This window comes from Falco rusticolus, chromosome 1 (genome assembly GCF_015220075.1).
Source record: "Falco rusticolus isolate bFalRus1 chromosome 1, bFalRus1.pri, whole genome shotgun sequence".
NCBI lineage: Eukaryota > Metazoa > Chordata > Aves > Falconiformes > Falconidae > Falco > Falco rusticolus.
In genome coordinates this window covers 51,439,021-51,457,395 of record NC_051187.1, presented here as the reverse complement: position 1 = coordinate 51,457,395, position 18,375 = coordinate 51,439,021, and the positions used below count along the sequence as shown (strand labels likewise).

At 40.5% G+C, this 18,375-nt stretch overlaps 1 protein-coding gene across 6 annotated transcripts in view; it reads left to right on the top strand.

The window, feature by feature from the left end:
* The window catches only part of FAM13A (family with sequence similarity 13 member A), a 133,833-nt gene that overhangs the window by 15,018 nt on the left and 100,440 nt on the right, over nt 1–18,375 (top strand). For all 6 annotated transcript variants that reach the window (XR_005102993.1, XM_037379238.1, XM_037379230.1 and 3 more), the window contains 2 exons: nt 3,018–3,198; nt 13,787–13,946. Coding sequence is in view for 5 of the 6 variants with exons in the window: in XM_037379238.1 (XP_037235135.1) it covers nt 3,018–3,198; nt 13,787–13,946 (341 nt within the window). In the remaining variant the exon portion in view is untranslated. The remainder of the gene's footprint in view (nt 1–3,017; nt 3,199–13,786; nt 13,947–18,375) is intronic.

Here is an 18,375-nt window from a genome sequence, read left to right as displayed (position 1 = left end):
TCACTGAAAAAAAGTGAATGGAAAAGTACCTGTCAGTCTAAAGCCCCAGTGGGAGTCTCAGAGACGCAATTAGTTCTCAAGGGCATTCCCTAATTAGGTGGTGGGGTGATGGTGGTGGAAGAGGTGCATTTTTTCTAGGAGTTGGCTTTGGCTTTCCTTATCATAACTGCAAGCAATTTATAGTAGAAAACACTATGTGCTAGTTGTTTTCTTATCTAAATGAAGGTGTGTTAGGTGAATTTTGATGTTCTGGCAATGTGGAAATTAGTTGTGTGTTATTTTCTTTAAGCTTCCTGAAAAGGCAATTAGTAATCAGGTCAGAGACTGTCCAGTCCACTTTGATCAGTGCAAATACAATTAAATTCTTTATTGTTATGCCATTTAACACAGCCTTCAGAAGCATCCTGAAATTTTGCTGCAGAAATAAAAATAATAAATTTAATTGCTTACTGTTACCAAGCTGATTCATATTAGCAAAGTCAGATTGTTTTTATTCTGTATAACTAAACAAATTCTGAAAGAAATACTTAACCAAAAATCTTATTTGTTTATTTATTATATCTGCTCCATGCATATTTGATATTCGGCTTTTCTGAAGGAGCTAATTTATTAGCTGTAGAAGAAAAGGATATAATTAATCAGTTGGCTGAAACATTTGGTCTTTTAATGTGACTGGCATTTTAAACTTTGGCCTGCTGTCATGAAAGAATTCATCTTAAGTCTGTTGTACCAAAACAGATAAAAATGAATTCTCCATGCACATAAAACTTAAAAAGGCTTCTTTCACTATATACTGTATTATGCATGGCGTGTAAGGCAGGAAACCTGAGCCTGGAAGTAGATGAAATCCCACAGGTTCAACTGTACGAAGTAGCAAGTATGTACATACAGAACTCATTAGTTTCCCAAAACAAACTAACTCATAAATCCTGTTTATTAGCCACAAAAATGGCTGATTGTAAAGCAGAATTCATATTGCAACTTAATGGTTGAGTTTTCAGGAGTCAGTTTCAAATATTTTATACAGACTGCTAATTTACACAGCTAAACCACTTTTCGAAGCACTCTACCCTGGAATACTGTGCGGTCTGGCCCTGGAATATTTCTGGGAAATGAAAAGTAAAAATGAAGATGAAACTTCTGTGTTCAAAGGTTTTCAGTTTTTCTTCCTTATTTCTCCTCCTTCTCACCCTCTCCCTTTTTTCCCCTCCTATTTATTTGTTTGTTTATTTTTACCCTCACAAAAATGTTGGGGAAATATAAAATGTTCTTTGTTCCTGCAACACAAGGCATGGAATGTTTTCCTACCACTTCTCCTTTGCATGCTGGTAGCAGGGCATACAGCAGAGGCAGCAACTACTTCCTGAACTGTTTCAGAATCAGCTGGCTTCATCTTCTTGACTGAAATTGAGTCTTGAAGACTGAGCGAGGTTTGGGTTTGATTGAATGCTGGGTGAATCTCCTTGCTAAGGATTATAATATGCTCTGAATGAAAAAATACCTTGTTACCCTAAGCATGAAGAGGATGTCTGTATTCCCATGGTAAGCAGGCAGCTAGCTGCTTTGGGACAAGGCAATCTGTTACAGAGAACACAGAAGGTTTGCATTTAGCGTGAGCTCACTTTTTCTTTCTGGCATAAAGATATCCTTCCAACCACTAGAACGGTTTTTAAACCTTACAGTACATCTCTAAGAAAAAAGCAGTTACCTATCAACAGTATTACATCATTAACACTGTCAACCTATAAGGCTGATAAATAATAATAAAAAAAAAGCACTGGAAATGCACAGCTGCCCTCAGTTGGGTATTAACAGTTAATGGATCCTGCTTATAATTAGATTGGTGAGGAAAAGCTTTAGGGATTGAGGTCTTCTGTCTGAAAATGCTGTTGCACAAAAACCCAAGAACTCTGCATATGTGAGAATTTCAGAGAAATTCCATTTTGGTGGAGAGTAGAAATTAGTATTTCCAAGCATTAAGGCATCCTGTTTTGGCATAAAGGGAAGGAAATACTGAATTATTTTCAAAACTTTGCTTTTGTTAACATGCAAACCCAAGATTTTGGTGGGTACCATTTACTTTTTAGAAAGTATTTTTGGGCTGCAGGAGGGAAGCAAAGAATTTTGCAGGTTTTTAGTTCAATTTCAGAAGCAGAATGCTATTAACTAGAAGCTGTGTGTGACACCAGGCTTGTGTTCTCTGCCTGGGTCTGTGTAAGCACAGCATCTGTGAAGTTCATGCAATTTTTGCTTTAAAAAAAGCAGCAAAATCCTGCATGAAAGAAGACTGACTTTAGTCAGGCTTTGACTTTGCTCAGTTCAGTATGGGAAACCTGTATCCATACTTGCATTCCAGAAGATTCTACGGTGTAACAAGCTTGCTCTCTTAACACCAGACCAGTTGTTACAGAGTATGACGCTGCCCTGCACAGCCTTTTTTCCATAGGCAGGACTCCTCACCTAAGACGAGTTGCCACTGACAAAAGATACAAAGCTGAGCATTTCATAAAATGTACCCACAGAAAGTACTGGAGTACTGGTATTCTGAGGACACCTGCATTTTAGGACACTCTTTGTTCTACTGTTCTTGCTTTCCTATTTTTGAAGACTTTCATGGGAGGGGAAACTAAAACTGTGAGAGAGGGCTGGGGAAGTAGCGTTAACATCCAGAAGAAGCACGGAAGCAGGAGATCTGATAGAGCTGGAGTTAAATCCGTAGCTGTGTACAGAGTGGGAATAAATATGCTCTAATGCTGTTACCTATGACTTCTGCTGATTCTGCTCAGGAAAAGTTAACAACTTAAAGGTGAGCATAAAGCAGTGCCAGTGGTGGCCAAGATGAGCTTCAGGAGAAAGGTGCAGATTTCCTGAGGAAAACTGAGGGGGTTGAGGGATTCTGTCTCTGTACAGAAATTATATTAAATTTTAGATCCCACTGCTTGCTCACCCATGTAAGTAGATTGGCAGCAATGTAGAAAACCATATACGTATGTTTTTTCTTCTCTTGTTTTTCCTAGATCCTAGAAACGACAAGCAGAAGGAAAGTAACTTGAAAGAACTCCTTAAAGAGCTGCCTGATGCTCATTACTGCCTGCTGAAGTATCTGTGCCAGTTCCTGGTAAAGGTTGCTGAACATCATGTAGAGAACAGGATGAACCTTTGCAATCTTGCCACTGTATTTGGACCAAACTGCTTTCAGTAAGTTGGGGTTTTCACTTTTCTCCATATGTTGACGGAGAGTGTAACGGAGCAGATGGCCAGAAATGTAACTCAGAACCCTAATTTGTCAGGATGATCTAACAGAGGCAACGACTGGGGCTTTGTGATAAATTTTAGTGCTAAAGCTTTTGTTTGAGCTGAATGGGAGTTGAGTTGCTCTCCCATCTCCTCTTGCTATTTTGCTCAACAGTTGGTCAGTTTCCTGTTGCTGCATTGACAGCAAAGCAGGAGTGTAACAATGAAAGGCTTTCAGACTGTGTAAGTGCAAGGAGATGTGCGCTCATACAGCTTTCTTCCTTTGCTGTCAGATAATATGGATGCTTCTCTGTAGAAGGCTTTGAGAAAGGATATCTGGGGGAGGACTCCTGTGCAGCACCCAGGTGCTGTGTAATTTCTAGAGGTGGATACTGCACACTCTCTGTAGATTTGGCCTTCTGATCTGGTGTCTGTCCTCAAGATACTAATAATTCTGGGCTCTTTATCCTTCTAGTACATTCAGGAACTGCTCTGGAGGTTATGGAGTTCCACCAGTCTCTTGAGACTTCTTACTGGACTCACTAGTTTTACTAGTTTCTTTCATTGGGCCCAGTTCTTTGGTGCTTGTGGTGAAGACATGTACATGCTTGTGGAGCTTGCAGCAGTACCGCGAACAGTTATTTCCAGGTGTGAGAACGCATCCCGAGTGAGAATGTTTCTGTTGAGTCACTGCTGTGATGCAGTGCACGGTTAGCATCTTCACCCTGGTCTTGTCTGTGGTACTCCCACTGGCTGGCATCCAAGATCTAAGGCACAGGAGACACGCAGGGAATTTAGTTCAGTCATCAGTCTTGAAAGGTGTGTGGTATCAGCGAAAAGAGACAAGTGAATTCCTTGAAACAAATGTCAGATTTATATTGATCTATGTAAAATTTTACTCTGGAGTAATACTGAATTGCCTAATGAGACTTACTAGATTAATTGCCTAATGAGACTATCTCCCTACTCTGTAGGCAGTGGAAAGAAGTAGACATCTTTAAACAGAGAAAACAGAAATTAGGCTCCTTGTAATGTATTGAGCCAGTTCCACATACCTAGGCTAGATGCCACCTGCTCTCTTTTTAAAGAAGCGTATTTTTTTCCATTGATTAGGGAGAGAAAACACAAGATGAGACATTTAAACCAAAGCTTGTCCTTCTGACTACATTGCTGCCTCATCTTAAGATGTTGCTCATGGATAATAATGGTGAATATGTCAGAATTAAAGCATTTGCTGTGTTAGTACAAAAAAATAAAGCCGATTTGGAAAAAAAAATGTGTTCCTCTCAAAAAGAAAGAAACTCAAAAGACAGTAGTAGGTGCAGAAATGCCTGAATGTGAGAGTTAGTGGAAGCACAATACTGCAAATTTCTGACAAGGAAAAGCAAAACAATTTTTAAAGATTACATTTGTATGGGTGGTTTGGGAATTTCTGTCTAAATGTATTAGTAGAGTTAAGAGCAAACAAAATAGATTAGAAGAATCTGAGTCCAATGGCTGAATCTCTATATAAATCAAACTCCCAAGTGGCTATTAGAATAATTTTTAGTTTACTCATCACTTTGTTCAGGAAAGTTTAAAAATTAGCTCTGCATACTTTTTGGCGTAGAATGCAGAGTGTTGCAGATTGGAATTGCAATTGGCATTCCTAAGATTAAGCCAAAGCATACTTCTTAAAAGCTGCATAGTTGTTGCCTCAGCTGATCTCTGCTCCAAACATGGCATAGAAAAGATGTAGTAATTTTTGTAAAGTACAGGGTCTGTGTGCAAGAGGGACGGAATCGCGTTATTCCACTGCAGAAGACTGAGAAAGGCAGAGTTCACTGGAGGTGAAAACACAAGGGCTCTTGTGGCTGTATGTGAATGCAGCCAGCCCTGCAGTTGTGACACACGTTGAAATAAGTGCTCACGTAGCAAAAGAGGCAGTGAAAGCAAGGCTTGACGCTTAACAAATGGCTAATGCATTTTTTAGAAGAGCCTAATATGCAGAATTATGGATGTAGATTTTTGCTTAAGTTTCACCATCTGGTAATTCAGCTATGTGTTTCATCACATCTTGATCTTTTCAAGGTAGTTCAGGATTGTGGTCCAAACACAAAGATTGTGAGCAACAGTTCAAATACCCTTTTCTCCTGCGTTAACGGATGCAGTCTTAAATTGCTGGAACCGTGACCATCTCTATCAACAAAGACTTGATAGGAGGAGGAAGGAACTTAACAGCAGTGAACTTTAAGGATTGGGCTTAGCCAGATGGTTGGCTAAGCAGTCAGAGATCCTCAGAACACAATTCAGAGCTCTGGAGTAAGGCTGTCTGAAGCCTGCCTGGCCAGGGCTGTCTTACTGCTGGCTACAGGCAGCCCCTGGGGAGACTAGCCGTAGAAATTAATATCAGCAGGTGGTTGAAGCAAACACTCCTCTCACTTTACATTGTTCAGAGCAGTGTATGCGGTGTTTCTCTGGGACAAGGAAAGAAGGCTTAGCATCCGGCTTGTCAGCAATTACACTGCTGAAGCAGGAAGATCAGAGATTTTTTTTGTCAGAAGTTCATACTCATGTCTAAAATCAATGTTAGAGTCCATGTAGTTAATGCACAGTGTCAGAGAAGATAAAGCCCATCTGCTGATAGCAAAGGATTACTTTCTACAAGATACTTTTAGTGACATTTTAGCTATTTAAACATATTATCTCCTACATCATAACTGAAGCTGTTTAATAATTGAATAAATCTCACTGTTGGACCACTCTCCAGACATTTAGACTTAATTTTGATTGTGTTCATCTCATTCTATTTTTCTATGTCATGTTCTCTGTAATTTATCTCATCTCCTAAACGTTCGACCCTTATTACTTTTATCTTATCCACTATGTCTGCTGTTTCTTTTCTTGCTGTTTGATAAACTGCACTGGTGCTTTTCTAATGAAAGATTATCTTGTGCTTTCTGTATTTCTAATGAGTGGAAGAAGGGAGAAAATGGCTATTTCCAGTCCTTGTAATGAAGTGTGATGTAGGGTACAGGAAGATGTAAAGGGCAAGGTCAAACAGCTCAAGAAAGGAAAGTTTGATGGTTTGAGATTTAGTGCACTGTTGTCTTCCAGCTTGGAATGTTCAGATTTATTGTGATGGAAACCAAAGGTCAAGTACGCAGAGAAATACAGCCCTTGAGGAACAGTGAGCATGAAGGAACATAAATAGTTGTCTTTTCTGTCACTGAGCTAATCTGTGTAGAGTATTAACACTTGCAGTGTGGTTACTCTTGGAGGAAGCTATTGTCCATTGACCTGAATTTCAGCGCCTGTGGAGCTGCAGCCTTAGCTGTGGCCTGCTGTGTGCCTCTGCTCGGCTCTCACAGCTTGTGCTGAAGAGGAAGGAGAGGACCAGCTGGGTTTGCTCTCCTCCTCTCTGCTCTCTTGGAGCTGGGTGTCAGAGGGGCTGCAGCACTCATCCTGTCCTTCCGTTGGGGTGGTAGGAGACATGAGGTCTACCAGTTACAGAGTAAGCAGGGGATCCATTTGCACCCTTTTTTGCCTCTCTCTCTGAGAATGATCTCTGTGTATGGCCTCCATAATTCAAGCCTTCGCTACCCTGACCGTTTCATTCCAACGGAGATTAAGCATGTTGTGAGGGCTTGCTCCATCCCTCCAAAAGTGGCTGGCAAATGCAGGCATCCAGTTAAAATGCTGGAGTTAGAGGCAGTTATTTCTGTATGATGACTACGTAACAGAAGTTACCTGAAGGGTTCTACAAGAAAGTATTTGTTATGGAGGAAAGGTAGATCATCTTTCGGTATGGAGCAAATGTAGATCTTCTGTAGGGTAGCTGTAGGTATTTCAGAGATGCAAAAAAATTTTCAGTGTTGCTGAATTTGTAAGAAGTAAAATCTGATCTGAAGTTCTGCATGAATGGCTTAGCTTGGTTTGTAGCAGCCTTGGAGCCTACACAGATTGGGTGTATGAAGCTGAGGTGAAAGCGTAAGGGCTGAACTAGAACTCCTCAGTGAGAAATACTGGCTTTTGAAACATTATGTGATTAAAGTTTGTATTCAGGCAGTGCAGTCCCAGTCCTGCACCAGTCTTAAAAAAAAATATACATCCAGGATCAGGGTCAAAGTGAATACTGAAAATTGTTTTTCTAACAATCATTATTGCAAATTGGAGCATGCAACATAACCTTTCTTACAGGGTCTGTATAGATTTTACGTCCTGTTTGCCAGCAGATTAAAGGAGTTGTTTTTCATAAGAATCCAGTATGCTACACCCTATGATGCAAGTTTAAATCATCAAGCATAATATAGGAAGGCCATAAATACTCTCATCCATAATCATATTAAATACTCATGGGTGCTTGCCTCCTGTTTGGGAAGCGCATAAGGGACTATATTGCCGAGCCTTTCTGTGATATATTTTATGTTTTCTTCTCCTGTTTCTTTTCTGTTGTGTACTCAGCTTTGTCTGTCATCTGGAGTCCACTGAATGGCATATGTGTAAAATAAACTGAAGATTACTAAAGATGCATTGGCGTCCTCGTAAGTAGAGGGGTGTCCTGGCCAAATTCCATCTCAAGTCATCAGTTCTACTAGTGAACACCCACCCCTTAAAATTTTAGTCGAGATAGTTTCTGTTTTATGATCTGTCAGGTATTTCCTATTTCATCTCTTGAATGAAGTAGTGATTATTTCAATAGGAAATGTTCTGTTTTGTTTTGGGGTGGGTTTTTTTGTTTGTTTGTGTTTCAGTTTGTTTTTTGGTTGAATAACTCCATGAAAGTAAGTTACTGCTCTTGGTTGACCATGTTCTTTCTTCTGATCTTGATTGAGGATTGGCAATAAAGCATACACCCAGAATTAAAGTGGAGGAGCAGTTCACAGGAAAAACTATGATAGCATCATTGAATATTCTGAGTTGGAGGGCACCCATGAGGATCATAAAGTCCAACTCCTGTCTCCACACATCTAAGAATGTTGTCAAAACACTTCTTGAACACTGACAGCCTTGGGGCCACAGCCACTTCCCCAGGGACCTTGTACCAGTGTTTGGCCACCCTCTTAGTGAAGAACTTTTTCCTAATATGTGCAAAACAAAATTGTGTTTTCGATCAACAATACAGCTCAAATACAATACAAAGCATTTTTGAAGAGCCTCTGTTTAGAAACGTTTTGGAGATGAGATTGATGTACTTTGTGAGTGGGTGTTAGGCTATGGATTGTCCTTTGTCCCTCTTTGCATAGGTCATGCTGTCAAAGATGCCTACTATCACTGCAATTTCCTGATGAAAAATTGAGCTTTTGCTGGAGCAAAAGATTTTGCATGCAAGTGAAGCCAGTCAGTAAAGTCTTTGTGGCAGCATCAGTCTTAACTGCTTTGTGTTACCTGAATTACCTCCATTTTGCATCTACTGCAAGTAATGTAGGCAGAGATAAATTACCAAGTTAATTTAGGCTCTTAAATTTGATGTTACAGAAGATAACCTGGAACAGATTTTAAAAGGCAGGCAGTTAGATGATAATGGGATTCTCCAGTGCCTCAGAAGCTAAAACACTTCTGTAAAATCTCAGTAGTGATATATGGCCTTACATTTGGTCCAAACTGTTGAGGCATAAATCTGTAAATGATGCAGAGCATGTAAATGAGTCACACACACTGAGATGGACACCTGCCTCAAGTTAGTGTTGCTGTATCTTTAGCAACCTAAGCTTCTATCTTGCAGCAGAGTCTGCAGACTTGGATATATGCCTGGTTTCAGCTGCGCTAATTTGTGATCCAGTGTGTTAAGACAAATCACTTTCATCAGCTGAAGTAAAGGGCCAAGTTGTGGCCATAAGGCCACATCTGTTATGGATACAGTAACATCTGTCTAGAGAGACAGAGCGGATCATCTGAAGTTGTAACCTTTTCAGATTACTGCAGCTCTGCTCTCAAAGTCTTCAGTCATGCTTGTTGAGGAGCTCATGGGCATTTGAGGTACTAATGAAAATGTTTTGCAAGGCCTGGAGAAACAAAATACCCAAACCCCAGTGTTACTTGTCCCCCAAGTCCCTTAATTTTTTGCAGGATCCCTTAGGAGAACGGTAAAGTCACTTTGTGGTGCTGCTTTACAAAGGGTGCTGTACAAACGGCAAAAGCAGCAATCAGAGAATACAGAGCATATAGCCCTCAGTGGTTTGTAAATTAGGATTACAGTGCTGTCGTTCCATGCAAACTGCTTCTGCAAAGCTACTTAAGGAAATGATAATGTGCATTCTTCATCTTGGGCAGGGTGGGGTCAAACACCGTGGGGAATTTATAATGAGACACACAGTTTCACATGAGAAATCGCTGGTTTGGTGCTAACAGGGAGCTGTCAGCAGTTGTTGCCTGGGGAAATCAGCTCAGTGATCTCAGTCCAACTCATTACAGGCAGATGACTACATCCCAAGTCCTCCCAGTCCTCGTTTCCTCTTGAAGCCGGTTTCTCAGGTGTGGTGCATGGGTGACAGAGCCTTGTGGTGATGCCTGTCTCGTGCTGGATGGAGTCGTGTTTGGATGTGTTACTGCACCACTCTCAGCAGAGTCTGGAGATTCACTGTCTCATAAGCCCACTCAGCATTTAGCCTGTTACAGCTTGTTCACAGGGACCCTGGAGTAAATTCATTTAAAACATTAAATGCAAGTAATTTTTTCACAGTGAGCTAAATTGACCTCAGGTCACTTTAGTTCTGAGTAATAGTTGTGACACAGGGCTTTGATGTGGTTTAACCTGTTTGAGACTAGCTTTCTGGAGCATTGCCATGGAAGGAGACATTCTTGGCTTAAAGTGGTCTGGAAGAACCTAAAGAAAAGTGAGCATGGGACTGCATGGAAATGAGTGGCGTGGAGCTGTGGTGGGTGAGCCAGGGGCCAGGCATGCTGGTAGGACATTGCGCAGAAGCGTGAAATACTGCCGGGTGTCCTATTTTGAAGTGAAGGGCTAACAACTTGATCCTGTTCCCAAGTCATGTTTTAACTTTGAGAACTACTGGTTTTCCTTCTTTAAATTGGCTTCATCAATAATTTCAAACTTAATACCCTGTAAAACTTGTGGTACTAATGCACCTTTGCCCTCAGCACTGCTGGGCTGAGTCAGATACTGTTATGCTGGTGCCTTGTTTAGACAAAAGCACATTTTTTTCCAAATACTTAATGTGGAGCTGCTGTGCTTTGCACCCAGAGCACTTTGATCTCTCTCTAGGAAGGGCAGGGTGTCCGAGGAATCTCAGAGGGGAACATCAGAGAATTTGTTTCTGTCACTGCCTATGCTATGTATGTTCATAACTTGGAAAGCTGCTGCGAGAACTCAGTGGGAGTTTTCCAGCTGAAATCTCTGAGATAGACCTGAACCCATCAACAGGTTTTCTTTTAGAAATGACCACAGAAATTACAAGTTTATTCCTCCCTTCTAGAAAATGTATTTCTGGTAGCAAAGCTGATGTTCTGCTGCTGCTACTGAAGTGGTTTGTACATAGGTGGCTGTAAGGGGGTCAAGTCCTGCCTTCAGGGATTTTGTAACTGGAGTAAGATGTATGTCTAACTCTAAAAGCAACACAGTTATAATGCCTAATTAACATGCAAGTTAGACATAAAGGAACCATGACTATGAACATCGTCTTACTGTAATATTTTAACAAGGTCTTTACAAAAGAACGTGAAAAATTTCCAAGGAGTAGGGTGTCGATAATGAAAGTGGTAGGGTGAGAGAATAGTTTCTCATAGGACTGAGTTTTTCTAGTGAGTGGCAGTGAAATTTGTCAATATCACGACTTTTCAGAGTAAGAAAAGCTAAAGCAAGATACTCTTTTTTTACACACATTTTCAAAAAAGTCTGATCAGACTGGTGAATCATGCAGTGTGGCAACAGATGGATTGTAACTTGTATAAATATGCGGGGTGGTGCGTGCTTATAATCTAAATTTCTTGTATATGCTGAGCTGAAGATTTATTGCAAGGAAAAGGTCACCATCAATAGCTCAAAGAGTGTAATAGTCCTTGTAATGATGGAGGTCTAATAGCAGCAATTAAAGGAGAAAATAAATGAGAAACTGTAAAATATGCTTGCTCAAGTGGCAGAGAGATGGCAATAGCTAAAGTTCGTTACACTGCCGTTAAAATAAAACAATTCATGCTGCTCTGCTTGGTTACATTTAGAGAGGGGTAATAAAAAATAAGAGGTTGGACTTATCACAAATTTGATTTAATAAAGTTTAATAACTGACAAAGTAATGTGGGGAAGGGAGGGCAAGAAAGCCATAGAATTGTGCAGAAATTAAATACTGTTTGTGTGGGAACTTTAAAGCCTGGATGGTTTTTCAACCACAAAGAGGTTTTTGGTGTTAGCTGTTGCCAGTAGGGAGGTGCTGGCTGTAGTTCCCAGCAAATGTGGTTTAGGTGAAGGTTCTGCTCTAAAATTCATTGAAGCTATTTGGAGTCTTTACTTTGACTTGAACTCGCTCTAGTACATGTTCAGTCTGTTTCCTAGGAATGAGGTTCATAGGTGTGCCAGGCTTATTTAAGTGAGACCCTGTTTTGAAGAAATACATCAGGAAGGTAACAGGATTTGCTTGAATTATCAAGCAAGGTCTGTGCCGTGGCAACTCCGGAGCACATCATTTAGCATAGGAAGAGGGGTTCCTTAAATCAGGGTGGTTGCACAGGCCTATTGCATACATACACTTCTAGCCAGGCCAGTTACTATCTTGTAGTGAATGTGACATTCTTTATAGTGAATTGGCCCAAGTGTACATGCACATCCATCAATAGAAGTTGTCTCATTTTTTTCTTTATTTAGTTTGAGGCCAGGTTCCACACTAATGACATCAGTCAGCTGAGACTGACCCATTTTATAGTTGGCAATGTTCTGCCGTGTAAAATAATACAATTCCTTTAAACTTAGGAATTTTAAGGATTCTAAAGTTCAGGTCCTGCGACTCTTAACATGTACTGAATGTTGAAATGAGAGCTGTAAAGATTCTCTTCTGGAGTTTACAAAGATGCATTCTGCTGCAACGGAATCCTCTCCCTGTTGATATGTAGAAAGTAAAATATTGAGAAGGATCAGTAGCATGAACCCCTACAAGAAGGCACTTTTTGATGGCAAATTTCTGGGAGCGTCTGCTTTCAGAGCCTTCTTGTTGAAATGCACATCTGGCCCCAATAAATTACAGTTACAATTTTACAGTAGGTAATTGTTTGTAAAATTTTATTTGCTGGTTATAGTAAACAATGATTTACTTTCAAGTTACATCCCTGCAAAATAGCTTAGATGGCATTTATTTAAGTTTTGGGGATTTAGGTTGGTTTTGCCTCTTGTGCAACCACTAGTTGTCTTCAGGCAAAAAATACTTGAAACTTTTTTTGTTTCTGGTTTTTGCTTCCCTGCTTCTTCCCTTTAAATCTTTCTTGTGTTTTCTGTACCTCCTGATCTACAGTCCCTGCCACTTTATAAGGTCTTTATAAAATCCATGCAGCCGCTTTGTGGATTATTGAGAGCAAAGTGCATCTGCTGGAAGTCCTGTACAATGGGAAACACCGGATGGTTGCAGAAATATTTTAAATGCTGAAAAAAATTCTTCAGAGGTCTTTCTTTTGTATTAAAACAGAAGTTAAGTAAATTTGGGGCACTGAAGTCCAATAAGATGTGTAGAAAGCCTACATTTCAACAGATGATCATTCGATGCGTCAGTGAATTGTGTGCTCTGTTGTGAGTAATATGCATTTTTACCACATGACAGAGTTGTGGAAAATGCATAAGGAAGGCAAAGGAGCATAGACTGGACCAAGACACTCCTTCCAAGTCAGTATCTTGCCTTTTCATTTGTGTGTGCCTTTAAGGGGCTCGTTTCAAGGAAGCAAGAAGTTGCTGCTTCTGCAGCCCAGTAGTTGATTATTCTCCCAGGAACTGGAGGTTAGGAACCTCTTTTTATATGAATCTTTTAGGCTGTTCTGCAGAAGGCAGCCTCCATTTTCATGTTTTGAAAAGCCCTGTGAGTTATGTGCCTACTTTCAGAAGAAATGGCAACTGATAAATCAGATAATGAAATCTGGTGTACAGCATGGGACCACCTGAAGCTGTGAAGATCTTGCTTAACTTTTAGTGTTCTGCTTAGCCATGTGGGTTTTCTTAAGTTTTTTACTCATCCTTCCTGTATACCTTTTGAGGTTATCACAGACCGCTTTTTGGAGGAATCTGACTCTTCCCATTAACAGTTCAGAGCATTTAAATGTTAGTGCTGTGTTGCAGTGATGAGCCCAGCTTCTAGCAAAGTTGGTGGTGTGTCATTTGATGGTTGTCTCAATTAGATCTCTATCTAGATTCTGTGAAGTAGACAGTCTGACCAACAGATAGGGTGTTTGGTATAGGTAAGAAAACCTGCAAACTTCCTGTGATAGTTGTTACCACCATAGACACAATCCTTTCCAAGACGAAGTTTCCTGTGCCTGCTAGCCAGCCTGTATCCACAACTGGAACGTTTCAGAGACTCTGTGCAGGAACTTTTTATGTGAGTATCTATAACATTCTGCTTTGTGTTCTTTCAAATTTTAGCGTGCCCTCTGGATTTGAAGGTATAAAAGAACAGGAGATCTGCAATAAGATCATGACAAAAATGCTGGAAAATTACAATACCTTGTTTGAATTGGAAGGTTTGAAGAAGGATGAAGAAAAGCCTGTATGTGAAGAGCTTGCAAGAATTATTTTGGTAAAAGTGAGTATCTCTAATATTTCATTTTCTTATAGCAAATCAATAATGTAGGCTCATTGCAGGCTTCAATGCAGAAGTCTTTTAGGTAAGTAGGAGACAGGCACTGTTGTAATAATGTTCTGTGTTATTGATTGGTATACGGTTTACAGATCGATTCTGCTGATAGGCTAATTTTCATTACTAGTCTGGAAGCTGATTCTGTTAAACATCTTTATTCTTTGTTAGCTATTCACTGTTACTTATATACGACACATTCACTAAAATTTAAGTGTTTTTAAATGAGGAGGCAGAATAATTCTAGGAAGTGTTCAAGCTTTCTGACATGGTGATCATTTATGGTGTACATCAGTGATTATGAGCTTTCATGTGTTAGGACATGTATGAGGTCTTGAGCCTTTGCCACTATGAAGTCTGCTTGTCTCAAGCGCTTACCTGAATTTAAAAATCATGTGCTTTGACTCAGAACAGCCATTTCTGAGTGCACTTGAAGAGAAACATTAAAGAGTAGTTACTATTATAGAAAGTACATTGGAGCTGTTAAGGAAAAGTGATGTAATTATAGTATTGTATCTTTCATGGGAAGAGGGCCTGTGTGTAACATCAAAGGATTCTGAAGTTCAGAAAAAGTCAACAAGTAGGGCAGGCTGTCTCTACTACAGGAAGCAACCTCAAGCCTGTGCAGGAAACGGTCCTGAGGATGGTTTGCAGTACCCTAATTTCCTTTGTGTGTTAGCTGTGCAGATAATGACTCCCTTCCAAGGTGTGAACTCTTGAGTTCAAGAGGGTTGGACTATACATGCCTTCTTGGTAAGGTTTTGCAAGGATCTGTAGCCTTCATTGACTGGAATGAAAGTTGTCAGAAAAGAAGTTATAAAAATACAGTGTCTTTGACATTTACAGAACAAGAAGTTTGGTGTGAGCTTAAGTTCTGCCACTCGAGTGGAATCAGCTGAAAATGTCTCTGTCTTTGCGCTGTATCTCAGGAGGGTCTGTTGAATCTAAACTGCAGGGCAATCTGTACAAGTCGGACCCAGCTGCCTTTAGAAGGGTTGGCGGTTTTCTTATGTGGTGAATCAGTGAGGAAGTCTTTAGCTGTTTAGTCTTTTAGCTGTTACTAACATTCATCTAAAATCCTTCTGTGGAAGGAGATAGAATGACTGGCTACTTGCAGCGTCCTCGCTAATACATGTTATTGAAGTCCCAGTAACTTCTGGGTAATGGAAATGATCTGCCTGGCAGACGGGAGTGATGTTTAGAGGCTGTGATGGTCACTTCAGTAAAAAAAACAGGTAAAGAAGAATGTAATTGTAAAAAGATGTGGTACTTTAAAGAGCCCAGAAGAAAGACTTCAGGTATGTCTCCATCTCCTTCAAGCCTCAGCCAGCTGCAAAAGCCAAGGTAGTCTTTTACTTCTAAGGACTTATTAGTAATTGAGAATGCACAAAGCTGGAGACCTGGGAGGTTTCCCACAGCAGTTCAGAGATCTGAGCTATCAAAATACCAGAATTACTGCAACAAGATAGTCTGAAAGATATAGTTACTCAAGTGGGATGAGAAGTGTTGCCCATCTCCTTCCATCAGGAGAGAGATGACTGCCTGAGAGGAATGAGCCATGCCTAAACACAAGGGCTTACATTGTGTTTGTGTCTTTGGATCTTGTTGATAGCTTCTAAATTCTGCTGGCAGTCAGCTGCAAAAATTTGCCCTTGTTCCTCTGCCATCTAATTTGGGTGGGAAGTTTTCTAGCTTAACCAAGACAAATACTCAAACACAACAAATACAACCATCTACAACTTAATGTAGGAAAGCTACATAAAAAGTGCTTGTTGAAATTTGTCAGGTGGCTCTTTAAAAGGATACTTTATACTGTTCCTGAAGGTTACTTTTCTTGTATCCTAGAAGATATCCCCTATCCTAGCCAATTTGTATAATAAATTAGAGATCGTGCACTCAAAGAGAAAACCATGTGGTAGTAAATGAGATTCAATAGAAAAGTGATTACCAGTTTGCCAATGCATGAACTGTTACATACAGTAGGAACTAGCTGACCTGTGTCATAAAAGAACAAATGCCTCAGAGAATTATTTGGCATGACCTGGGTCACAGTATCCAGAAAATAGCAAGCTATTTGTCAGCAAAGTTACTGCTTCTTGAAAAGCCACTGATGAATTCCTATCTACAGGTAGATGGAGAGAGATTTGCCAAGCGATCCTGTTGGAAAGAATGAATAGTGTAGGATGTTCAGGTCAACGCTGTCGTAAACTGAGGCCCTATTGATTTTAAGGGTGTTGCGTTCAGGCATGACCATGGTAGAACGGGGGAGCAGACAGCAAGGAAAGGGAAGAAAACGAGGACCTGCCCTTTTACCGCACTCAGCTGCATTTATCTAAATGGCTTTTTTAGCTTTTACTACGCTGTGAGTAGCAAGAGGGTGAGGAGGGGAGATTTAGATGACCTTGCTCAGTTCCTTCTGGACTATTTCTGTCAACCTCCTCCCCAAATCACTGGCTGTATTGCCAGCGCTTCACCCTGAGACATTACACTGCTGCCTTTCCTGTGATTGCCTTCACTCTCTCTCCAGCCCTGTCCCACCGTTCTTCCTGTACTCAAATTTGATAGCCCTTGATTCCCACTCCAGAGAAAAGGCTGGCAGTCTGTAGTGAATGGCAAAAGCTCCAGCACTCTTTTGATACATGGTCTTCCATCACCTCCCGTCACTGCACACATGCTGTAGCCCCTCCACAGCCTGTATTTCTTTGCCATCCTTTCGTTTACGTTCTTGAATAGGGAGATAACTTTTCGTCGAGGTTAGTACAGTGTTTGTGGTAACGTGGCCTCCCCTGTGTGGTGTGTAGTCTGTGGCTAGGGCTTATTGAGGCACTTCTCCTACACAAGCCTCAGTGCCTCCTTTTGGTTGGAATGCTGCTTTAGCCTTACCCAAAGGTAAGGTTCCAAAAATGGGGGTGGAGATACTTACAGGAAGAAATTACTGTGTTAAGAGATATGATGGTCAAAACCATCAGTGCTGATCCAGGTATTTCTTGATTAAGACTTTGGAAAGAGCACCTATAAGCATGAAAGCTCTTATATAGGGAGAAGAATACCACAAATTTGCAGAAAGACTGACTCGGATCAAAATTTGAAGCCCAATGACAGTGGTTTAAAAAAATAAGGAAAGACATCAGAAAATACAACATTGAACAATGCACTTCTCTCAGTGCTCTACTGTGCCTTTCTGGCTTACTGCATTACAAAATCAGCCCTGCTTTTTCTTATCTCTTTTTCATGGCTTCGGGCTGTTACTTTGGTGCTGAAATCGCAACTGGAAAAACAGGTACCTGCCTTCAGTTAGTGTCTAAAGGTATTGCAAGAATATTCTCCTTGCAGTCTTAGGTCATTCTTGAGATGGCTTAGGTGCCTGTTGCTTCACATCATCCACTCATAATCATCTTTTTGAAGTCAACATCAACACTAAATCATTAATTTTGAGCAAATACGCAGAAACAGGGAAGTAGTGGCTCGTGCCATCCCATTCCAATATGGGAATGTATCTCCTGTCATGTGCTTAGTCATGTTTACCGTCTTCCTGAACTTGAATGACACTTCATGGTCTGGATATCTTAAGGTTTTCCCACACTTAATCATAAAATCAGTGAATTTTTAAGAGCAGGAAGTACTGCTTTTTAAAATGAAAACAAGAATATGTGGATTATTCCAATAAAGTCACAAAAGCATCAGGCTTCTCTTTCAGCAGTGGAAAGTTCAGGAAAGGAAAAATTGCTGGAATAGAGCAAGTTGCATCTTGTCTACCATGTTGGTCATAGCAAGGGGAAATCCACAATGCTACAGACTTCCAGAAGGAATAAGAGCATTTTGATCAGGTACAGGTTGCGACAGCTTAAAGAAAATCTGTTTTAAGGAAACCAAAAGTTAGTAAATTTTAGAGGTGGGAGAGACATGGTTCTGTAGGGCTGTTGGTAGCTGAGCTACCATTCTTGCTGCATATGTGCATTGAGGAGGCACAGGAACACCTTCACCCCAGTTATATTTCTTCTTTCAACGATTGCTCAGTCATTGGGAAAGACAAGTTGTGCCAGGTAAAGGGATTTCATAGCTTGCTTTCTCAGTGGCTCATAATTCAGAAAGAAGGGAGATGAAATACTCTCCAAGCTGCATTCCAGTCCCTGCTTTGTTCCCAGGACTGTAAATCCTCCTCTTACTCATTGCTTAGACATATTGTAGGATTATAGTTAGAAATGGTGGGGAGTTTTTCTTTGGAAACCTCTTTGTTAAAAAAAAAAATAATGCATTTTTCACAAAGTAGGGAATTTATCTTGGAATAGTCTCTCTTTCAGTGGGAATTTGTACTGTCAAGTAAGTTCCTGATGCCTTGCCTGGAAGGACGTCGTTAGTTTCTCACTCCACCTAGTAG